We start from the raw sequence: 25998 nt of genomic DNA, 5'->3' as shown, positions 1-25998 counted from the left end.
GGTGATGCTTGGCATCTCCACGATTTCAGACTTGACTTAGGTGTAATTGTAAATATTGCAGTTTATTTTGCATATATGTGCTTGGAATTATCTTCAAATACACCTTGCAGTGCAAGTGTAATTCAGTTGTGGACACCCCTAAAGTGGACCCCACTATCTGTTAACCTTAGTCGATCATCTTGTCTGCTTGCCTCATTTTCATTATTGCATTAGCCAACGAGCTAATGTTAGGTCAGCACTGAGCTTATGACATTTGATGTATTTTGCCACATAATGTGGTATTACAGATGGTTCAAACTAGTTAGCATAAAAAATAATCAGTTCACGGTTTTACTTAAAACAGGGAGTGAATGATAACAGAGACGTAGCAAAACAACAGTGTGACTCTGTCACACAGTTTGAGGAATGTGGAGCCGATGCTGGAGGCGATACCAGCAGGTGAATGAATGTCTGTCTGTCAGCAGGCATCCTGATCACAGAAGCCAGCGGCACAAATCCAGGCCAGGAATGTAAAAAAAAAAAAGCAAAAAGCCTGGACAAGGAAATAAATGAGGGAACTGTCCCAACTACAACTCTACATTTCTTAGGGATTTACATTTCTTAGGACTTTTGTGGAAGAAAGAATGGCAATAAAAACAACTTCTTAATATGGTTTCACTGTCTTTTTGTTTAAATCATATTTATAGTAATTATTTTTAAATTAACATTTCATATTTTAAGAATTCTACTACCTACTTAAAAAACAAGCAACATACTACGTTTGTACGTGTACAAACCCTGTTTCAGTACCAGAGGGTGCAAACTGACCAGAATGTTTCAAAACAATTGGTGATGCAATGAGGCCCCATGTGATATCTTCCTTCTGCTATGTAACGCAGACCATTGTTTCAAATCACAGGTGGTGCAAAGGTTTTGAAACATTTTGTGGTGTTTTGAGTTGGGTGTCGATATTGAAGCATAGTCGGGGGAGGGGGGGTCTTCAGTTTGTTGGGCTCAGGGTCTCATCACTGCTTTTTGCAGATGATGTGGTGCTGTTGGAATTATCATCCTTTGACCTCCAACATTCACCAGATTGGTTTGCAGCCGAGTGTAAAGCTGCTGGGATGAGGTTCAGCACCTCTAAAGGCCATGATTCTCAGCAGAAAGCCGGCGGATTGCCTACTCTGGGTAGGGAATTCGGTCTTTCCCCAAGTGAAGGAGTTCAAGTACCTTGGGGTCTTGTTCATGAGTGAGGGGACAATGGAACGTGAGATTGACCAGAGAATCGGCACAGCAGGGGCGGTGTTGCATTCGCTCTACCGTACTGTTGTGACGATAAAGGAGCCAAAAGGCGAAGCTCTTGATCTACTGGTCAGTCTTCGTTCCTACTCTCACCTGTGGCCATGAGGGTTGGTTCATGACTGAAAGAACTAGATTGCGGGTACAAGCAGCCGAAATGTGTTTCCTCAGGAGGATGGCTGTGGTCTCCCTTAGAGATAGGGTGAGAAGCTCAGTCATTCGTGATGAGCTCGGAGTAGAGCTGCTGCTCCGTCGCGTTGAAAGGAGCCAGCTGAGGTGGTTCTGGCATCTGGTAAGGATGCCCCCTGGTTCCGTTCCTGGATAGGTGTTCCAGGCACGTCCATCTGGGAGGAGACCCTGGGGAAGACCCAGGACAAGGTGGAGAGATTATATCTCCACACTGGGAAGGCCTTGGTATCACCCAGTCAGAGGTGGTCAGTGTGGCATGGGCAGTTTGCAGTCCCCTGCTGGACCTGTTGCCCCCACGACCCGGTTCCGGATATGCGGTTGAAGATGAGTAAGAGTGAGTGTTTTGAATTAGCCCTCACTAATTTACAGTACAGATGCAAAGTTTTATTACCATCCTCAGTTACACGTTTAGTCCATTGTTTCATTATGGTTTTATTTTCCCGTTTTGCTCATGTACTGAGCCTTTTTCCTGATCTGGTACAAATTGAGGTTCTGTCATGCAGTTGTTTTCTCATCACAGCTGCTGGTGCACATTGTTTCTGCAGAGCTGCTCAATAACAGAGAAAGAATGCGGCGCCAACCATGGCGCCACATTATTCTGTTAGCAGTGTTGTGTACCTTTTAATTACAGGGTGACACCCCCCCCCCCCCCCGCCCCCAAAAACAGAACCCATAAAAATTGTAATAAATCCTTCAAAGGTCTAGCAAATTTCAAGAAATATGCTGGACTTAAACTACAGTCTGTGTACAATCATTCCCCCAAGTTTCAGTTATCTTGGTCGCTTTCCATAAAAGTCATGTTCTTTCAAATTTATGCTCAAAATTATGATTTGTTGCTGGAATAGGCTTCTAGGCAAAATGTCTTTTCCTCGGTTGACATGACTGCATAAATGAATATTGTTGTGTGTGCCTTGAAAGTATGGCTTGCGTTTCAATGTGTGTTCCAGGAGAAAGAACCAAACTTTTATGTGCTGCTGGATTTAATTTAAGGTATGTAAAAAACCATCCTATAAATACTCCATAAATTTTTACCCAGGTCTCATTTCACCGTATGAAAAGTTGTTTTTGTGTTGTTTTTGTGTGTAATATCACATGGCACCTAGTAAAACTAGATATTTTGAGCTGGGTGTCACTTATAAGAGCTTCTAATAGTTGCAAAAAAAACACCATGTGAAAATAACCGTTCATGTGTCAGATTTAATAAATATCTTGCTCTCACAGGTATTGAGATATTTTGTTCGCACACACACACACACACACACACACACACACACACACACACACACACACACACACACACACACACACACACACACACACACACACACATGCATGCACAGACAGACACACAGCAAACACTGCCCCAGTCATGCAATACCACAGTGTGCAATTAAAAAAAAGAAGCAGAAAGAAGAAAAAGATATCCAAAGAAAGTGTTGTAATTGGTATCTCTGTGTTGATTGCAGCCATGCTGCCAGCCCACAGTTTATAATGATGTAATGTTTTAGAGTTGATCCATGAGCAGTAGGGCTCGGCTCCACTATTCGGCATGCACATGAACCATGGATTAATTGCAAGATTTACATAATAGTATGAACTACAGATTCAACATCATGTTGAATTGTTTATAAAGCACGGACTGTGTAAATCTTGATACGTAGTTGCAATTAAATCAAAGCAGTTGTTTGTGGGGAAAAATCATTTATGCATTCATGTGAAACAGAACATGATAAAAGCAGATAGTCTGTACCACTTTGCACTCCACATGAAGCATGAGGAGGTGAGATCATTCAGATCAGTGAGTGAGCGCCTCATCTTCCCTGTGCTGTCCTGAGTCCAGGGCTGGTAGTTCACTGAGTTCCAGAAAAAACAAAACAAAACAAAAAAACAAAAAACCTTTTCCCTACTTGTCTGAGTGGTGTGCCTGCTCAGGACGACTAGTACATTTATTATTATTATTATTATTATTATTGCTGATCTGAAAAATTATCCAGTCTATGCATAAAAACCGTGATCCAATCTGAACTGTGATTTTTTTTAATTTTTTATATGGATTGGTCAGCTGGTAAATTTATCAATCTGTTAAAAAATTTAGTATATTCAGTGGTTCATATCATATGCTAACAATGCAAATGATAATATTTTACTTCATGTTAGGTGCTGATTGTTGATTGATATCATGTGATTCATCTTCGCAAGAGGGCTCATAGTGAACTATAAATTTGGTGACATTACCTCAGAGCTACACAGTTTTTTGGGGGGCAAAATTTTGTAAAAAGTGATTGATTTACTTTGTAAATTACTACTCCAAATAAAGTAATGTTTGTAAATAGCACATTTGCACATGTGCATGTTTCTATGCACGTACTTCACATTGAATATGCACAGGATACTGTTGAAACACACTGGATTCACAGTTCAAAGGGGAAAAATGCACTGAAATCTGTCGTTGTTGATGCGCTGTGTATGCAGGAACTTTAACAACCACCATAGAGGCCCAGAGAGCAACACCCCACACCACACACATCCCCAGGACACTCAGGCTAGCTACCAGGGGTGAAATGCAGGCACGCAGCCCGAGACACTCACCAGTGTCCCCCCTGGCCCCCAGCTGCACAAAGGCTCAAGATGCATCGTGGGGGTGGTCCACTCCAGCTGGAATGTGTCGATGCCCATGACTTTATGGCAATGTTTATCTCCTTAAGCTGTCAATTTAAACTTGTTGGTTTATGTTAGAAGTCCAGAACATGCAAGACAAGGGTGTGTGTGTGTGTGTGTGTGTGTGTGTATGTGCTGCTGTACCAGCTGTTTCTTTTGCTCGTGAGAAGGGCGTGTCATTCAGCACTTACTTACATTCCCTGCTTCCCACACAGCAGCTCAGGTGTAGCAGCTGATCGCCAGTTTGAAGTACATCAAACGCATTATAGCTTTCGCCCACAGTTATTACCAACATCCTACACTGGTGACATATGCAGTCATTATCCTGCCCACTATAAATCTGTTTACACCAGCGGTATCACCTGCGGATATAACTATTTCTAGGAAGATGATTGCATGACTCTGCCTAAATGAAAATGCAAAATGCATACGTTATGAACTATAACCTTCAGTTTCAGATCTTTGACCCTCCTCATTTCCGTGAACTGTTCTTGAACCAATGCTGCCACAGCCTCAAAAATACCCCTTTGAATCAACAAAACGCTGCCTTCAGGAAACTACTAGTTTCGCTTGCCTCACAGTTAACTCACACGTCCTGTGAAATTTTCACCCGACGCCTTCCTCCAACCATCAAACATGAAAGCCGACTTCTGACTAGAAAATAACATGGTGAAGTCTCAGCTCTAATTATGCTGCTTTACTTTATGACCTGTCAGCTCATATCCATTATCCTGCACTGCAGAATAGTGAGGTTCCTCCTCAACTTCAGTTTCCAGCTTCTGCATTGCTCCCCAAACCATGTGGGAATGAAAGAAGAGTTCACTTTTCAGCAATGTTATTTGCTGCTTTTGTAATGTGAACATGTTCTATTCTGTTGCAACCAGTGCCAGGTTTCTCTAAATCCATTTATTCATTCATTTTCTGATGCTTATCCTGGTCCCGGTCACGATGACAGCAGACCAAGCAGCTCAACCCACACTTCCCTACCCTCTGCCAAGTCTGGTAGCTCTTCCTGGGTGATCCTGAGGAGTTCCCAAGTTATCTGGGAAATAAAATGTCTGGGTCTTCTCCGCGGCCTCATCCCGGTTGGACATGCCTGGAAAACCTTCCTAAGGAGATGACCAGGGGCCAGGTTTGCATACACACTGCCTGACTCTGTCCTGGACAAGCCATTTCACATGCATTGTCTACCCAGCTGCAAATGGTTACAGGCCTTGGCTGGGAAAGTAACCTGTACTGGACTGGCATCCCCTACAGGAGGACTCTCTTTGGCTTGATGTTATGGAATCTGGAGATAAGCACCAGCAGCAAGAAACTCAAGACCCATGTGGGATTTCTTCTATGAAGCCTATGTCAATTTTCACAAAGTGCTCAACTTGCTCCATCAGACTGACAAGTTGCAAGATCACCTCTAAGTTGCTGCATATCACAGGTGATCTATACACAGGAACTCTGTGAATGATCTTGTGTGACCCAGCCAGAGCCCAGACCTGAATCCGATCAAACATCTCTGGAGTGATCTGAAAATGGCTGTGCAATGATGCTCCCCATCCAACCTCACGGGGCTTGAGATGTGCTGGAAAGAGGAATGGCCAAAATTGCCCAGAGATATGTGTGTCAAGGTTGTGGCATCATATTCAAGAAGACATGAGACTTGAATATCTGTTAATAAATTAGCAAAAATTTAAAAATAAATTACTTTTTTCATGTTGTCATTATGGGGTTTTGTGAATAGAAGTTTGAGGAAAAATAAATTTATTTTGGAATAAGGCTGCAACATAAATTGTGGAAAAAGTGAAGTGCTCTGAATACTTTCTGGATGCACCGTATATATATGCAAAGTAGTATGTAATGCAATATGTATGGACTAAGTACTTATGGAGAAGAATATATCCACAATGTCCATATACGTATGGACCTTCCTTCCTTCCTGCCTTTCAGCAATGTCCAGACAGCAAACATTACAGCCTAATGTAAATAAATAAAAATATTGATCAGTCAGCATCAAAGATTGGTGAGCTTCTGTATTGCATTGATATGGTACCATCTTACGTTGATTCGGCATCATCTCATTGTATCATCATGTAGTGACTGGTCATCTTAAGGCAGTAAGAGCAAAGATGACAGCTATTCTTTTGACACGTAACAGAACGTGTGAGATGAATTGTGTCGGCACCAACCTTTTACAGCATTGTTGCCATCTGACTCCTTCAGGGATTCTACAGATGTTTTATTGGACACCATGCCTTCATCATCAGTTTTCTCCCCCAGATTTTCCTCCGCAGGTGCGTGAGTCTTGTCTAAATTGTCTTCTTCCCCAGCGTCCCCTGGGCCATCTGCAGGCGAAGGTGGCACTGCAGCCTCAGCAGCAGATTTATCAGCTTCAGCTGTGAAGGACAACAAACCATACTGATTTTTAAATGGTTCTTAAAGAACTTTTAATCCGACCGTTGTGTAGTTTACAGTTTTGTTGACCTCAAATGTGTTCTGCATTTAGCAGCCCCATAATAACAGCGTTTTGTTATGCACCCCTTCTAGAAGGGATTTCTCTTGAATGAAGCCATCTGAAGGGGGCTACCATGTTGGTAATGAGGCGGCTGATTACTGACCGGCTTGTAATGATTCACAACCGTGCAGCTGTTTGAGTCTGTGGGAAAGTCGAGCAGCCCCGTCATTATCTGACCCATAGTTAGGAGGAGGGAAAGCGGAGATGAAGGGGGTGGGGGGAAGCCAACTATGGTTCCTTTTGCAATCAGGCAATCATCATGTGTGTCTTACATTGGAGGAGGGGGGTTGATTGTTGTTTGCAGGTATGGTGAAGAATCTGCATCTCTGTTTTAATGTTCACAGCCCACTTTCTCTTTTATTATTCTCTTTATTCTTTACAATGGAAATGGACAATTGTTTTGAATTTCCTTTTCAGTAAAAGTTTAAAGTAGGCACATGTATTCAGTGTTCTCAGCAAATTTCAAATACGAGGTCTATTAGAAAAGTATCCGACCTTATTATTTTTTTCAAAAACCATATGGATTTGAATCACGTGTGATTACATCAGACATGCTTGAACCCTCATGGGCATGCGAGAGTTTTTTCACGCCTGTCGGTTACGTCATTCGCCTGTGGGCAGTCTTTGAGTGAGGAGTGGCCCACCCTCTCATCGATTTTTTCATTGTTTAGGAATGCCTCAGAGACTGCTGCTTTGTTTGATCCAATTTTTTTCAAACCTGTAAGGCACAACTGAGTGGACACCATTCGATAAATTCAGCTGGTTTTCGGTAAAAATTTTAATGGCTGATGAGAGATTTTGGTCTGGTAGTGTCGCTTTAAGGACGGCTCACGGCGCCTGACGCCTGCACATCTGCGCTTTGAGGCGGCAGCGTCTCGCCGTTTCAAGTTGAAAACTTCCACATTTCAGGCTCTGTTGACGCAGTAAGTCGTCAGAGAACAGAGAACTTTCAGAAGAAGTCGGCATGAGGAGTTTATTCGGACATTCCGTTGTTAACGGACATTTTGTAATGAAAGAACGTGCGGGCAGAGTCGCATGTTGGGCTGGACCCGACCGCGGGGGGTCGCGACAGGAAAAACACCTCCGTTGGAAACCTTAACGGGCAAGTTGGAACATGCCCAAGCTGTTAAACAATTTCTCAGTTACTCACTTGTTGAAAGCCATCAAAAGCCACCTGAATTTTACAAATGGTTTTCAACACGGAGGTGTTTTTCCTGTCGCGGCGCACACAGATTCGCCGAGTTGTCACGGAAACGACTCGGCGAGTTTGCGCGCACGTCTTTCATTAAAAAATGTCCTTAAACAGTGGAATGTCCGCATAAAGTCCTCATGCCGGCCTCTTCTGAATCTTCTCTGTTCTCTCACGACGTCCTGGGTGAATTAAGCCTTAAATTAGGATGTTTTCAGGTCGAAACAGGCCGACGACGGCGCCTGGAAGCGCTGCAGGACGTCCCACTCCGTGGGAAGTCCTTACACCGACAGAAACACCCCATAATCTCTCATCAGCCGTTAAACTTTTCACCGAAAACCAGCTTAATTTCTCGAATAGTGTCCACTCAGAAATTCCTCACAGGTCCAGAAAAAATTTTGATAAAGCAACGCGCGCCGTCTCGAGCAGCGTGTGAAACAAAGGAATTCAGCCGAGAGGGCGGGACCACATCTCACTCAAGGCCTGCCCACAGGGAAATGACTTCACCGACACGCATGAAGTAACTCACGCATGCGCACAAGGGTTCAAGCATGATTGGTGTAATCGCACGTCATTCAAATCCATATAGTAAAAAAAATAAATAAAAGGGTCGGTTTATTATCTAATAGACCACGTATATAATGCAATGCTAAAATGCCCTCAGCTGTGTGAGCATTGTGCTCTTTATAATTTCCAGTTGTTTAATTAGTTATTAAGATCCTATTGTCTTACGTACAATTTGTACGTATTCAATAAAGCCCCTTTTTCAGTCAGTCAATCAATCAACAACAATATTTACGTTTTAACGGCGTCTGCCTTGCCTGTGCATATATGAGCTTTTGAGAAGAGCAGAAGTTGTGCAAACCAAGGAATATTTGTAGATCACCCTCTGTGCATTTGCAGGTATTGAGACAAATTTAACTCCAAAGGAAGTTAGCTATGAGTTAGTGGAAGTTAGCATGCACACTAACGTCCACGAATTGTCTTATAAATCAGTTCAGAGGTGTTAATAGGTTCCAAAAACAGGGATGTCAGGTTTAGAAGTGTTTATTTCTCGCTAGCTTTTTCATAATATATGAGAAAGGTGTTATTTCTAGCCAAAAATGAAGCAAAATTAGCAGTTAGCAAAACCAGGAAGTGATGTCACCACGCTAACATCCGCGAAATGTTTTGTAAATACTTCCAGAAGTGTTATCAGGTTACAGAAACAGCATTTTCAGGTTTAGAAGTGTTTATTTCTCGTTAGTTTTTACATAATATATGAAAAAGGTGTTATTTCTAGCCAAAAATGAAACAAAGTTAGGAGGTAGTGACACCAGGGGGTGACGTCACCATGCTAACGTCTGCGAGATCATACCATAAAATTAGATACAGAATATGACTTTTTAGCCTCTTAAAATACCTCTTAAAATAGTTCAAGGTTTGCCATCTTTGAAGTTGTCCAAGGTCTGTGTCCTAAGAATTTGTGAATTAGTGAATTTGATGACCCCGGCAGTAAAAGGACCGGACTTATGCTGAGCACAGACAGACGGACAGATTGACGGACGGATGGAAAGTCTTTGCAATACCCGATCGCCATATTTGATAGTTTCGGGTAACACGTCCCGTGGTTTCTTCTTCTGTGTGCAGCTTACCTGGTTTCCTTATGTGCATTTGTCTGGTTTCTCTCTTGTTTGTGGGTGTGTCATTTTTCTGTCTTGCTCTTGCACCAGTGTTTCATTGTTAATCACACACAGTTCACATTTCAGTTCAATATATCAGCCCTGATGCCACTATGGAGGTGTTTTTTTGTTGTTTGTTTTTTTAGCAGCAGCAGTTTGATTTCTGCTTTGGTCAGTATTTGGCCACTGTCCAGAGGGCGATCTGGATGCAGGAGTGCACACATGCACTGACAAATTTTGATTTTACTGTATTTGTGGAAGACTTTGGTCAGCATTATACAGAAGAGACACACACTTATGCTACTACATATAGTTGGAGAAGAGGGTCACAGCAACCATTTGGTATCACCCACATATTTATTGTATGTGAATTGCAAATGTATACATTTGCACTGTTGTTCCACGTGGTCACAATGAACCTTGATTATCTCAGAAGGTGTTTTGCTGTTTAGATCACAATCCAGTGCTTTAATCATTTTATCTTTAGTAAGTGCTGTTTTTTCAGTGCAAATGCAAGTACTGTAAATCTACTCCGCTGTTAGGCAGCAGGAAAAGCATTAAACCATTTTTAAATTGCTGTTTGTAAAAGCTTTTTGAAACTTCATATTGAATTTATTGTGTACAGAAAATGATTAAATAACTTCACTAATGCCTCACTGCTCAATAAAATATAACATGTTATGTCAACTAAACCAATTAAATAGAGAGGTATTGCTGAAAGAAACAGATACATTATGTGCTAACCTCATGGGGCCTCAAAAAAGGCTGTGCAGGAAGAAAATCTTTTCAGTGAATGCAAGTTTTACCATCATTATGTCTTTAAGGATCCTTGTGTGCCACTGGAATGACTAGTGTCAATTGAGTGGTTACTTGGGAAGCTTCAGATGATGTGTGGGGGGAACATCATCTACAGCATTTTGACCACATGCTTTGGGCATGATCCAGCATGTAGATTCCCTCGTCTTGAGGATTCCAGTAGCTGGAGATGGCCAAGAAGAGACCAAAGTTTCACCTGGTTATGGGAGTTAAATGGTTACATTTGAGAGGTGGGAATGGACCGGTTGTCTGCCTGGGTGGTTGCCATTCAGGACCCAGAGCAGTACCATAGCATGGTGGATATCACAATGTGTGGCACCAGCTCATTCTCCCAGACCTGATCTGAATACGGAAAAGTGGATCATTACAGTGGAGTGTAGTTATGGATCTCCTTTACGATAGCTGTTTCATCATCATTGCATTATTTGTCATCAGTTATTCTCTTTTCATTACAATGCAGCCATTCTTTTTTGTGTACACCTGATCCTATCAGATCTCAGAAGTGTAGCAGAGTAGGACCTGATTACAACTTGAGTTTGAGCCCACTGGGGAACACCTGTGGCTGTATGTATTTCTGCATGTAGAACTGGATTTAAATCAGGAAGCGCATCCATCATAAAACCTGTGTCAAATCTCAATGTGGGTCTTTAGTGGATCTCCTGTGGGGGCCCTGAGTAACCGGACACAGCCAAATTCAAATGACAGTTTTGTTGTTTCTTTTGTGTACTTCACATTGAAGTATCAGATTAGGATTTACATGAATACATGACCCTCCCAGAGCTGACTGTGCAATTGAGAAGTTGATACTTTGGTGTTAGGCAACCAACAGGAAATGACAAGTCAGACTTGAAGGCCACATGCTTTACCTTTAATTGCACTGCAGCCATTTAAATGCTTTTTTTTTTGTCCGTATCATACACCTTAAATGTCACCAACACATAACCAGTTGCATGTGTTTTCTACCATTGCTTGTTTCTATGTTCATCTATGTGTTAATCAATGTGTCACTTGGTCAGAGTTCCTTTAGTTTAACATATTTTTCATCATCTTGACGAATGATTGCTTTTACACAAGTGATGTGTTTCACACTTATTTTATTGCTAGAGCTCTTGGAGAAATTCTGTGGTACCTGCCTTAATGATAAACATCCACCAGGTGGAGATATTGCTCTAGACTTGGGACACAATGGCAACCAACCTGTTGCTTATAGCAGTAGATGTGCTTAAACTACTCATTACTGAATGAAACAAAATGCACATGCATGTATGTACATTTCCTAAAACAATGTTACAAAAGTTTATGCTGAAGACCAATTTAAAAGCAAAGGTTTTGGGCTGCTTTTGGGCTGTTTGCATTACAGCCCAGTTTTGTAAACTCAAATATTTTTGTCATTAGCATGTGCAATTAGTATACAGCAGCTGTTCCTAAACTTAAGAGTGGTGTGGCCCATTTTCAAACCTGAAAATCATCTGGGCCCCAGGCAATCACAACTTATTTCTTTTGACACACACACACACACACACACACACACACACACACACACACACACACACACACACACACACACACACACACACACACACACACACACACACACACACACACACACACACACACACACACACACAGACATACACACACACATACATATATATGTGTGTATATATATATATATATATATATATACGAGGTCTACTAGAAAAGTATCCGACCTTATTATTTTTTTCAAAAACCATATGGATTGGAATCGTGTGATTACATCAGACATGCTTGAACCCTCGTGGGCATGCGAGAGTTTTTTCACGCCTGTCGGTGAAAAAAGGATGAAGCCAGCACCTGTTGAACATCCTTTCTCTTTGAAAGCCTGAGGAAAATGGGATGTTCAAGACATTGTTCAGAAGAACAGCGTAGTTTGATTTAAAAAGTTGATTGGAGAGGGGAAAACTTATACACAGGTGCAAAAAATTATAGGCTGTTCATCTACAATGATCTCCAATGCTTTAAAATGGACAAAAAAAGAGACATGTGGAAGAAAATGGGAAACAACCATCAAAATGGATAGAAGAATAACCAGAATGGCAAAGGCTCACCCATTGTTCAGCTCCAGGATGATCAAAGACAGTTTGGAGTTACCTGTAAGTGCTGTGACAGTTAGAAGACGCCTGTGTGAAGCTAATTTATTTGCAAGAATCCCCCACAAAGTCCCTCTGTTAAATAAAGGACATGTGCAGAAGAGGTTACAAAGAAATATTTTGTGGACTGATGAGAGTAAAATTGTTCTTTTTGGGTCCAAGGGCCACAGACAGTTTGTGAGACGACCCCCAAACTCTGAATTCAAGCCACAGTTCACAGTGAAGACAGTGAAGCATGGTGGTGCAAGCATCATGATATGGGCATGTTTCTCCTACTATGGTGTTGGGCCTATATATCGCATACCAGGTATCATGGATCAGTTTGGATATGTCAGAATACTTGAAGAGGTCATGTTGCCTTATGCTGAAGAGGACATGCCCTTGAAATGGGTATTTCAACAAGACAATGACCCCAAGCACACTAGTAAACGAGCAAAATCGAGCAAAATCTTGGTTCCAAACCAACAAAATTAATGCCTCGCAGATGTGAAGAAATCATGAAAACTGTAGTTATACAACTAAATACTAGTTTAGTGATTCACGGGATTGCTAAAAAAGCAGTTTGAACATAATAGTTTTGAGTTTGTAGCGTTAACAGCAGATGCTACTATTATTGTGAACACCCCCTTTTCTACTTTTTTTTTTTACTAATAGCCCAATTTCATAGCCTTAAGAGTGTGTATATCATGAATGCTTGGTCTTGTTGGATTTGTGAGAATCTACTGAATCTACTGGTACCTTGTTTCCCATGTAACAATAAGAAATATACTCAAAACCTGGATTAATCTTTTTAATCACATAGCACTACTATTATTCTGAACACTACTGTATATTTCAGCTAAAAGTGTGCATGTACTCTTCAGTGTTGTCTCACACACTGGAATCAGTAAAGAGATTCTCACTGAATATATATATATATATATTGCATCCAGAAAGTATTCACAGTGGTTCACTTTTTCCACTTTTTTATGTTTCAGCCTTATTCCAAAAAATTCTACAACACCCAAGCATGACAACATGAAAAACATTAAAAATAAAAAAAAGAAGAAATCACTTGTACATAAGTATTCACACCCTTTTGCTCACTACTTTGTTGATGCACCTTCGGCAGCAATTACAGCCTCAAGTCTTCTTGAATATGATGACACAAGCTTGGTGCACCTATTTTTGGGCAGTTTTGACCATTCCTCTTTGCAGCACCTCTCAAGCTCCATCAGGTTGGATGGGGAGCATCAGTGCACAGCCATTTTCAGATCTCTCCAGAGCTGTTCAGTCAGATTCAGGTCTGGACTCTGGCTGGGCCACTCAAAGACATTCATAGAGTTGTGCTGAAGCCACTCCTTTGATATCTTGGCTGCGTGTTCAGGGTCATTGTCCTGCTGAAAGATGAACCTTCGCCCCAGTCTGAGGTCAAGAGCGCTCTGGAGCAGGTTTTCATCCAGGATGTCTCTGTACATTTCTGCATTCATTTTTCCCTCATACCTGACTAGTTTCCCAGTTGCTGCTGCTGAGAAACATCCCCACAGCATGATGCTGCCACCACCATGCTTCACTGTAGGGATGGTGTCTAGTTTCCTCCAAACATGATGCCTGGCATTCACGCCAACGAGTTCAATCTTTGAAGACTAGACAATTGTGTTTGTCATAGACTGAGAGTCCTTCAGGTGCCTTTTTGACAAACTGTACCTTTTACTAAGGAGCGACTTCCGTCTGGCCACTCTACCATACAGGCCTGACTGGTGGTTTGCTGCAGAGATGGTTGTCGTTCTGGAAGGTTCTTCTCTCTCCACAGAGGAATCCTGGAGCTCTGACAGAGTGACCATCAGGTTCTTGGTCACTTCCCTGACTAAGGCCCTTCTCCCCTGATTGCTCAGTTTAGACAAGTGTCCAGCTCTAGGAAGAGTCCTGGTGGATCCAAACTTCATCCATTTATGGATGATGGAGGCCACTGTGCTCACTGGGACCTTCAAAGCAGCAGAAATATTTCTGTACCCTTCCGCAAATTTGTGGCTCGAGACAACCCTGTCTCTGAGGTCTACAGACAATTCCTTTGACTTCATGCTTGATTTGTGCTCTGACATGCACTGTCAACTGTGACACCTTATATGTAGACAGGTGTGTTTCTTTCCAAATCATATCCAGTCAACTGAATTCACCCCAGCTGGACTCCAGTTAAGCTGTAGAAACATCTCAAGGATGGTCAGTGGAAACAGGATGCACCTGAGCTCAGTTTTGGCTGTGAATACTTATGCACACGTATTTTTTAGTTTTTTTATTTTTAATAAATTTGCAAAGATCTAAAACAAACAATAACAACAACAATAAAAAACAACTTTTCTCCCCATTGGCATTATGGGGTATTGTGTGTAGAATTTTGAGGAAAAAATGAATTTCATCCATGTTGGAATAAGGCTGTAACATAAAAAAGTATGGATAAAGTGAAGAGCTGTGAGTACTTTCTGGATGCACTATATGTTCTGGGCTGTTTTACAGCCATGTGTTAGTTATTCCCTCATTATTTAAGTCATTTTCTGATTACAGGTCTAAATTTGATTACTGATATTACATATCCTTTAAGATTCAGCAAATTTGGGTATTAAGAAATGAAAATTGTGCCACAGTGCAGCAGGCTGTCCTTAAAAATAAGCAGCCACGCACAAAGGAGGTTGATGAGGGAAGCCATGAAGGATCCCCCTCAGAAGTGTTTAGGGGTTACATGCCAGGATGAGGTGAGAAGGTACATTTAAATCAGGTGAGATTGTGCCAGTGGAAACAAGATTGTTACAGAAATCCCTTTATGTTAGAGGAAAAAATACTGCTGCAGAAATTTTAAAATGGTTAACTGCAAATTTGAGTGCACTGGAAAGCACTCAGAGCTGAATCATAACATCTTGAGCAAACCCAGGTGGGTGATTGTTGTGAGGTGTCCTAAACATTTCATTTCTTTCCTGTGAGAGTAAGAGAGCTATTTGAAAGTAGCTGCTTTCTGAAGTGGCCATCAATGCTGTCCTTTTAAGCAAAGTGTGGCCCCGGGCAGAGAGGCAGGTCCAGACGTGACTGCACCGTCTACCTGTGAACGCCAGCTTGGGTGACCTCTGAGTGCAACAGGGGCAATTAATTCAGAAAAACAAAGAAATCAGTATAACAACTAGCCAAATATTAGGCCACGCCCCCTCTCCCCAAATACATTTTTTAATAGAATATTGATTTTGGTGTCAAACTATTTCCATCATGCAAAACCATTGGCCTCCTGCTTTACAGTATCTTTTGGCTGTTTCTCCTTTTGCTCAGGGTTACAACAGCTGATTGATTTGACACAGGTTTTGTGCCTGATGCCTGTCATTGACACAACTCCAGATATACACTGACACTCTGCAATCAAGAAAGATATTGACTCCACTGTGATTATTTACATTTTATTTAGTTTAATTCTTACATTTCTCAAAATCAATTGATTTGCTGACCTTTTATGGCAGTAATGCAAGGGATTATTTCCATAGGGGGCAAAGGTCAAAAAGTTGTTTCTGGTCATTTTCAGGAAATATGTTCACTTAGATTAATTACAAGCTTGGGGTCACTGAGTAATTTGAGGCAAAAACATCTGCTCTTGAGCTTCAGTGAATACTGAGATCCAAGTACCATGTTTTTTATTAGTTTAGGAGGTTCTATGATTTATATTCTGAAAAAACATAAAAGGAAAAATATTGCATTATCATCTGTGGCCACAAGATGGCATCATCTACATGTGACAATCTGCTGCTGTGAACTGAGGTACTATATTTCCTACTCTGGGGCAGAAAGTGGTGGTAATGCACCATTAAGCTGGATGAAAACTGCCACAGAACAATAATAATAATAAGAACAAAATCTGACTAAAGAGGTGTGCTGTGTCTTGAATGAATGAAAATAATAAATTGTGCTCTCAAACTGAAAGACCACACTCTTGAATAAATAGAGGGAATAACCTTCATACCCCTTGGCACTACTCTTCTTTGGACTGTGTGTGAGAGCCAGAATAGCAACAAGTAGGACTGCTAAGATAAGGTTAATCTAACTGTAATGTTTTCAAAGCGTATATAGAATTTTAAAACATTTAATTACATTCAGTGAGGTAAATGTACATATATTCATCTCTGAACAGACAAGTGGTGACAAGAAGCAGTTTCTTGAGTTCTTTGTGCCTCATATAACAATCACCCCGTTAGCTTCTTCTCACTAACACAGTGTTCGCATTACAAATAAATCATGCTCCATTTAAATTCATTTTGCTACTTCTTGCATGAAACAATAGCACCATGTTTTAAAAATAAATGCTACTTATAGACTGGTGCAACTCATATATATTTTTTCCTTTCCATGAGACATTTTGGACAGATGTAATTAATATGCTGATGTAACTTATAGTTTTGAAAATACAGTAATGGGTGAAGTGAGTCTGTTACCATGGTAATGCTTGAGTGCCTGTGTTCCATTAAACAACTTGAAATAAGTGCCAACCTCGCTGGAGTAGAAGGTAGAGTATGGTTGTGTCCATTTGTCCATGCTTGAATTTTTAAATTTGATGACTTTTGGCCTTGATTTACAGCATGCAACCAGATAGCATGTTGGATAATGTTGAGGGAAGCGTAGTCAAGGTAATGCTCAACAGTTAACCTCAAACATCAAGGTACTTCAAAACAGGTTTCTTCACATATTGCATTAGGCCCCATTAAAAAACAACAACAACGAAAAAAAAAACATCCCCACCCACATGCCAAAATCAGCCCTCATCAGTTTTTTTTTTTTTTGGGGGGGGGGGGGGGGGGGGGCTAATTTTATTGACAGTGGTACAGATGGTGCAAGGACCAGCATGTCTGCTATGTGGCGAGTGTGCTTTGGCCAAAGACGCCCGAAGTTTACCAAGCTGGACCCAGAACTTACCACACATGTGAGGACGATGCCGTTTATCATGATACAGATTGCTGACAAAGCCAAGAAACTGAAGGCATGGTACGGAGTGAACGATCCCCCCGAGGCAACCATGAGTGTTATTTACAGCCAGTTTGCATGTGGTATGCTGGACCACTGAGGTTGCACTCGTGCTCAGTAGTTCCAGCCGCTTGGTCCGGCCCACGAGTTTTTTGTTTTTGTACAATACTTCTGGTATTATGTACATATTTTTGTGGATGTTAATGAAGTACTATTGCAGAACTGTGAGGCTGGTTTTGTCATAGTTCCAAGCCTCACAATTTGACTGTATTGTTTCTTCTCTGTTTCTAAGATTTTTTTAATCCGCCCTCCCTCATCTCTTTTTTCTGATGTCAAGGATGATGAACTAAGTTTTTTTTTAATGGATGGATTATTCAGTGAAGACCATTTATCTCTCAAGGTACTTTTTTGTGGCATTGTAATCGGTCTGACCTCATTTGGGGCCAGAAATGATAAAAAAAAATAATCTAGTAATTGTAGGGTAAGATATCACTCCATGTTTTACTAATCTTAACTTGCTTGGTAAATTTGCTTTGTAATATGACATTAAATAAAGAATGTACAGTGCACCCAGAAGGTATTCACAGCGCTTCACTTTTTTCACATTCTTTAATGTTATATCCTTATGCCAAAATGAATGAAATGATTTTTTCCCTCAAAAATTCTACACACAATACCCCATAATGACTACATGCAAAAGTTTTTTTTAGAGATTTTTGCAAATATATTAAAAATAGAAAACTAAGAAATCACATGTATTCACAGCCTTTGTCATGATAGATAGATAGATAGATAGCTTTTAATTGATCTACAATTATTACTTATTTACCGTAATAATGGCACACATCAGAATTAAGACAACACATATACATTTGACATTGTTTATGTGAGCTAAACTTGAAACAGTCCGTTTTCCAATTGAGGCGATGTGAGTGTGTTGGTAGCTGCTGCAACTGTCAAGTCGCGCAACCTGCCAGCTTGGGAAGAACGGGGGTCTGCCGCGGGGGGGAGGGGCAGGAAGAGAGGTAAGAGGAGAAAACTGGAGCATGCTTCAGTCCATATGTAAGTCTGTCAGTTTATTGTCCTTGTGGAGATAAGAATGGAGCCGAATAATCTCACCAGAGCCTGAATAAATTCCTCTTATGAATTATGAATTAAGAATATTCACCGGCCTCCGAAACCTTCAGCTTCAACTGCAAGGCATGCATCAGCTCCAAGGTGTCATCCAATTTGCATCTGAGTTCAAGAGTCAACGCAGTCTGAGAATGCACTGCCTTGCCAACCTTGTTAATCATGACAGACAAGCGAGGGCCCGTGGTTCTTGATGCCGCCATCTTGCCAATTTTCCGGTAGATCAGGGCAGCACATAAGCCAAAAAGTACCAGCCCTGCTGCCATGAGACCAAAAATTAATAAATCCTCGACATCCTCAACAGAGAAAGGCGCCAAGCATGCCACACGCCAGGAACTCCAGGAGTCGAGGACATAGCCCGCAGGATACATTCCATCTGGGCAGGCAGGATCCCCGGTCCTGACCTTCTTGTAGAAAAAATGGTGTCAATAGCATTCAGAGACCAGCTGATCAATTCCATGGTTAATCCAATAGTAGTCCAATAGATCCAGAATCCAATATAGTTTTGAGGAATTCACACTGGTGAAGTAGGGACTTGAAGGTTAAAAGCAGAGAGATAAGGGAGAGTGGAGGAGATGCGACCACCCTCGTCGGAGTCCCAACCTGAATGAAGCTCAAAATTGAGCACAGGTGCATCCTGTTTCCACTGATCATCCTTGAGATGTTTCTACAGCTTAATTGGAGTCCACTTGGGGTAAATTCAGTTAATTGGACATGATTTGGAAAGACACACACCTGTCTAAAATAAGGTCCTTCAGTTGACAGTGCATGTCAGAGCACAAACCAAGCATGAAGTCAAATGAATAGTCTGTAGACCTCTGAGACAGGATCGTCTCAAGGCACAAATCTGGGGAAGGGTACAGAAACATTTCTGCTGCTTTGAAGGTCCCAATGAGCACAGTGGCCTCCATCATCTGTAAACGGAAGAAGTTTGCATCCACCAGGACTCTTCCTAGAGGTGGCCGTCCATCTAAACTGAGCTTTTGGGGGAGAAGGGCCTTAGCCAGGGAGGTGACCAAGAACCTGATGATCACTCTGTCAAAGCTCCAGCATTCCTCTGTGGAGAGAGGAGAACCTTCCAGAAGGACAACCATCTCTGCAGCAAACCACCTATCAGGTCTGTATGGTAGAGTGGCCAGATGTAAGCCACTCCTTAGTAAAAGGCACATGGCAGCCCGCCTGGAGTTTGCCAAAAGGCACCTGAAGGACTCTCAGACCATGAGAAACAAAATTCTCTGGTCTAATGACACAAAGATTGAACTCTTTGGTGTGAACACCAGGCATCATGTTTGGAGGAAACCAGGCACCATCCCCACAGTGAAGCATGTAGGGACGATGCATCATCAGCATCAGGCAAGCCCTAAGCATGCTCTCGCTTCTGGCGTCAAGCGCCCGGCTCTGCTGGTTGTGACACGCTTCGGCGACAGTGGCAGGTGTGGAGTTTGATGGGGCAGTACACCTGTCAAATGGTAACACAGGTGTCCTAAGTCAAACTCTGGGAGGACAGAAGCCTCTTGTGGAGCAGAAGGGAAAAACCTTGCTTGATCTTGATTTTCAGTATGAATACAGACCGTGAAAGCGGGACCTCATGATCCTCCTGACTTTTTGGGTTTTAAGCAGGAAGTGTTGCAAAAGTTACCACAGGGACAACTGGCTTGTGGCAGCCAAGCATTCATAGTGAGGTCCTTTTTTGATCCTTCGATGTCAACTCTTCCTGTCATCATGAAGCAGAATTCACCAAGCATTGGATTGTTCATCCAAGTGCATGACTCGAAGGGTGGCGCGAAGCACCATGGTGCAGTGAAACTGAGAGGCGTGCAGTCAAAATCCCACAGATGTTTGTACCATTGGCTCCTCAGCCAACTGCATACACCAACCCATAAAGAAATTCATGTTTTGTGACTTACGTTTTGCCAGACCTGTGGTTACATTTCAGGAGATATTTTTTCAGTAATCATGTTTTGCAATTCAACGTTTGTGGATAATTAATGATTTGCAGCTGATTCACGTTTTGGGGGTTAACAGTTTTTGCTTTTAATAAATTTGCAAAGAAATTCAAAAAACCTTATTCGTGATGTCATTATGCGGTGTTGTAAGTAGAATTTTGAGGGAAAAAATTATTTACTCCATTTTGGAATAAGGCTATGGAGAGGTTGATTATAATATATGTACCTAGATTTTTCTTAAAAATATGTCCCTCGGCATGGTGGCCATGAGTGGTTGGTTCATACCAATGCCATCTACTGGCCAGTAGATGGGAGTGTTCATGGCAGTGTGAATACAATTGCTGCAACAAATTCTGCCACAAGTGCTGAATCCACTTAACAAACAGAATTTTCAGTTTTCAAATTCATATTTCATTCATATTTACAAATACAGATTTATTTGTAAAACCCACCACACATTTCAGTAAGTTGTGTGTTATACTGACTGGTATAACACAATAACTAATTTACCAATAATGCACTGCAACATGTGTCTAAACGCTAAAACCTTTCAAATTAGTGCATTACTTTAAAATGAAAAGCTAATATAATAATAATACTAATAATAATATAGCTAATATTTTCACTTTATAAAATGACAGCCATGACATTAATTTGAATGAATGAATGAAAACTATTTATTTCGAACATTTGATACAACAATTACAAGATAGATCAGTAAAGACAACAACAAAAAAGTTCCTACTGTGTACCCAACATGTCCGAAAAGGGGTAGGGTGAAGCATCAGTTTATTTATCCCTACCCCTTCTTCCCCACAACCAGTAATACCCTTTGCCACATATACACATAGATTCCTACACACCTAAACTGATATATATATATATATATATATATATATATATATATATATATATATATATATATATATATATATATATATATATATATATATATATATATATATATATATATATATATATCAACATACACACACATATATATACATATATACACACATATACATACACATACATATATATACACATATACACAAACATAAATATACACCTACACATACCTACTTACATACAAAATACTATATATTTACAAGCCGAAGCAAAAAACAAAAACACCCTAACCCTCATTACCCTTCCTCCTCCCTATACCTAGAAAAAAACATATTTTTGTACCGCTGTTTGAACTGGTTCATGCTTGGACATTGCTTGAGCCCCACTCCCAATCTGTTCCACATCCTCACCCCACAGACAGAAATACAGAAACCTTTTAATGTTGTTTGTGCTCACTGATGCTTTAAATTAAATTTCCCCCTCAGACTGCAATCCCCTGATCTGTTAAAAAACATATTTTTAATATTTGCTGGAAGTAAATTGTTTATTGCTTTATACACGATTTGTACTGTTTGAAAATGAACCAAGTCTTTGAATTTTAAGAATTTGGATTGTAAAAATAGTGGATTTGTATGATCTCTATAGCCAGTATTATGAATAATGCTTATAGCTCTTTTCTGCATTACTGATAGTGATTGTGTTGTACCTTTATAAGTATTACCCCATACCTCTGCACAGTACTGTAAATATGATAAAATCAGTGAACAGTAAAGAATGCAGAGTGAGTTGTGGTCCAGAATATGTTTCACTTTGTTTAGAACTGAAATGCTTCTTGACAGTTTACTTTGTATATGTTTTATATGAATCTTCCAGTTTATCTTATCATCTATTATCACCCCCAGAAACTTATTTTCATGTACCCTTTCAATATCTACCCCCTCAACTTGTAACTGAACCTGTATGTCTGTATTACAATAGCCAAATAACATGTATTTTGTTTTACTTAAGTTTAATGATAATTTGTTTCTGTCAAACCATATTTTCAATTTTCCCATTTCTATACTGATCCTCCTCAGTAACTCCTGCAAATCCCCCCCTGAACAAAAAATGCTTGTGTCATCTGCAAATAATACTAATTTTAATATTTTGGAAACATTGACAATATCATTTATATAAATTAGAAACAGTTTTGGACCCAATACTGACCCCTGTGGGACGCCACAAGCATTGTCCAAGCATGACGATGTATATTCCCCCAGCTTCACAAACTGTTTTCTGTTACTTAAGTAGCTTCTCACCCAGTGCAACACCAACTCCCTAATCCCATACTGTTCACGTTTACTGATTAATATGTCATGATTGATTGTATCAAAAGCCTTTTTAAGGTCTATAAATATTCCAACTGAATGTAATTTGTGGTCTATGGCGTTTGTAATCTCCTCAACTGACTCTATTAATGCAAGTGATGTTGAACTATGTGCTCTGAATCCATATTGACTATCAGTAAGTAATTTATGTTTATTTATGAATTTGTCTAATCTATTATTGAATAACGTTTCTAATAATTTGGAGAATTGTGGAAGCAAAGAAACAGGTCTATAATTTGTGAAGTGGTGTCTATCCCCAGTCTTATACAGCGGCACAACCTTAGCTATTTTCATTTGATTGGGAAATTTACCGGTTTGAAATGATAAGTTACAGATGTATACTCAACAAAAATATAAACGCAACACTTTTGGTTTTGCTCCCATTTTGTATGAGATGAACTCAAAGATCTAAAACTTTTTCCACATACACAATATCACCATTTCCCTCAAATATTGTTCAAAAACCAGTCTAAATCTGTGATAGTGAGCACTTCTCCTTTGCTGAGATAGTCCATCCCACCTCACAGGTGTGCCATATCAAGATGCTGATTAGACACCGTGATTAGTGCACAGGTGTGCCTTAGACTGCCCACAATAAAAGGCCACTCTGAAAGGTGCAGTTTTGTTTTATTGGGGGGGGGGATACCAGTCAGTATCTGGTGTGACCACCATTTGCCTCATGCAGTGCAACACATCTCCTTCGCATAGAGTTGATCAGGTTGTCAATTGTGGCCTGTGGAATGTTGGTCCACTCCTCTTTAATGGCTGTGCGAAGTTGCTGGATATTGGCAGGAACTGGTACACGCTGTCGTATACACCCGTCCAGAGCATCCCAAACATGCTCAATGGTTGACATGTCCGGTGAGTATGCCGGCCATGCAGGAACTGGGACATTTTCAGCTTCCAAGAATTGTGTACAGATCCTTACAACATGGGGCCGTGCATTATCCTGCTGCAACATGAGGTGATGTTCTTGGATGTATGGCACAACAATGGGCCTCAGGATCTCGTCACGGTATCTCTGTGCATTCAAAATGCCATCAATAAAATGCACCTGTGTTCTTCGTCCATAACAGATGCCGGCCCATACCATAACCCCACCGGGGCACTCGATCCACAACATTGACATCAGAAAACCGCTCACCCACATGACACCACACACGCTGTCTGCCATCTGCCCTGAACAGTGTGAACTGGGATTCATCCGTGAAGAGAACACCTCTCCAACGTGCCAAACGCCAGCGAATGTGAGCATTTGCCCACTCAGGTCGGTTACGACGACGAACTGGAGTCAGGTCGAGACCCCGATGAGGACGACGAGCATGCAGATGAGCTTCCCTGAGATGGTTTCTGACAGTTTGTGCAGAAATTCTTTGGTTATGCAAACCGACTGTTTCAGCAGCTGTCCGAGTGGCTGGTCTCAGACGATCTTGGAGGTGAACATGCTGGATGTGGAGGTCCTGGGCTGGTGTGGTTACACGTGGTCTGCGGTTGTGAGGCTGGTTGTACTGCCAAATTCTCTGAAACGCCTTTAGAGACGGCTTATGGTAGAGAAATAAACATTCAATACACGAGCAACAGCTCTGGTTGACATTCCTGCTGTCAGCATGCCAGTTGCACGCTCCCTCAAATCTTGCGACATCTGTGGCATTGTGCTGTGTGATAAAACTGCACCTTTCAGAGTGGCCTTTTATTGTGGGCAGTCTAAGGCACACCTGTGCACTAATCATGGTGTCTAATCAGCATCTTGATATGGCACACCTGTGAGGTGTGATGGATTATCTCAGCAAAGGAGAAGTGCTCACTATCACAGATTTAGACTGGTTTGTGAACAATATTTGAGGGAAATGGTGATATTGTGTATGTGGAAAAAGTTTTAGATCTTTGAGTTCATCTCATACAAAATGGGAGCAAAACCAAAAGTGTTGCGTTTATATTTTTGTTGAGTGTATGTTAATGGTTCTACAATCCATTCAATGACCTGTTTTACCACCACCATATCAATTTCATTTAAATCGGTAGATGTTTTATATTTACAATTATTCACAATGTCTATAATTTCTTTTCCATCCACTGCTGTGAGGAACATTGAACAGGGATTTCTTTCTATGAGATTATTATCCCAATCCTCAGGTTGGGAATTGGGATTTTTTTCTGCCAAGCTTGGTCCAATATTTACAAAAAAATTATTAAAACCGTTGACTACCTCATCCTTATTTTCCTTCTTGACATTATTATCAATGAAATACTGAGGGTAACTCTGTTTTTTATTACCATTTTTGATAATGCTATTTAATATATCCCATATTCCTTTAATATTGTTTTTGTTATTATATAATATGTTACTATAATATTCCTTCCTACATACCCATATAATATTAGTTAATCTATTTTTGTATTTCTTATATCTATTTTCTGCCTCTTTAGTCTTTAGTTTTATGAATTCTCTATACAGTGTATTTTTCTTATTACATGCATTTCGTAACCCTTTCGTCATCCATGGTCGAGCTTGGATTTTTTTGTTTTCTGTAGTCTTGTTTAATTGGACAATTTTTTATCATATAATGATGTAAATATTTGTAAAAAAGTTTCATATGCACTATCAACATCACTTTCACTGTATACCTTTTCCCAGTTTTGCTCCTGTAAATCCTTCTTTAGTGTGTTCATGTTTTCCTCTGTCCGCACTTGCCTGTATTTTATTTTCTCCTCTGGCTGATTCCGCCGATGGTTTCTATTATAAACGATGAAAACTGGTAGATGATCACTAATGTCATTGATTAATAATCCACTCAGTGTTATTCTCAATATCATTGCTGAATATATTATCAATTAAGGTAGCACTATGGGATGTAATTCTGCTTGGCCTGGTGATTTTTGGATATAAACTCATACTGTACATTATACTGATAAATTCATCTGTTATTTTATGCTTATTTGGATTGAGCAGATCAATATTTAAGTCACCACAAATGAACACAGTTTTTTGATTAGTTTTTGAGAACATTTTCCCCATACAGTCAGTGAATGTTTCAATACTAGATCCTGGTGCTCTATATATACAGCTGACTAATACATTTTTGCTTTTTTCTTCACATATTTCAATAGTTATACATTCTAATAAGTTATCAATCACAGTTGTCATATTGTCTACTATTTTATAATCCATGTTCTTATCCACATACACAGCCACTCCTCCTCCACTCTTATTCTTTCTGTTTACACAATTAAATTCATATCCATCCAGTTCAAAATCCATTCCTTTATCTTCATTGATCCATGTTTCTGATATAGCAATTATGTTAAAT

The 25998-nt window shown here is 40.5% G+C and overlaps 1 protein-coding gene across 1 annotated transcript in view; it reads right to left on the bottom strand.

Moving 5' to 3' along the window:
• Positions 1 to 25998, bottom strand: part of si:dkey-27h10.2 — a 38403-nt gene that overhangs the window by 2572 nt on the left and 9833 nt on the right. Inside the window, exon 8 of the mRNA XM_034189322.1 lies at positions 6306 to 6512. Coding sequence (XP_034045213.1) covers positions 6306 to 6512 — 207 coding nt within the window. The remainder of the gene's footprint in view (positions 1 to 6305; positions 6513 to 25998) is intronic.

The sequence above is a fragment of the Thalassophryne amazonica genome, chromosome 15 (assembly GCF_902500255.1).
Source record: "Thalassophryne amazonica chromosome 15, fThaAma1.1, whole genome shotgun sequence".
In the NCBI taxonomy this organism is placed as follows: domain Eukaryota; kingdom Metazoa; phylum Chordata; class Actinopteri; order Batrachoidiformes; family Batrachoididae; genus Thalassophryne; species Thalassophryne amazonica.
This window is presented reverse-complemented; position numbering and strand designations above follow the sequence as displayed.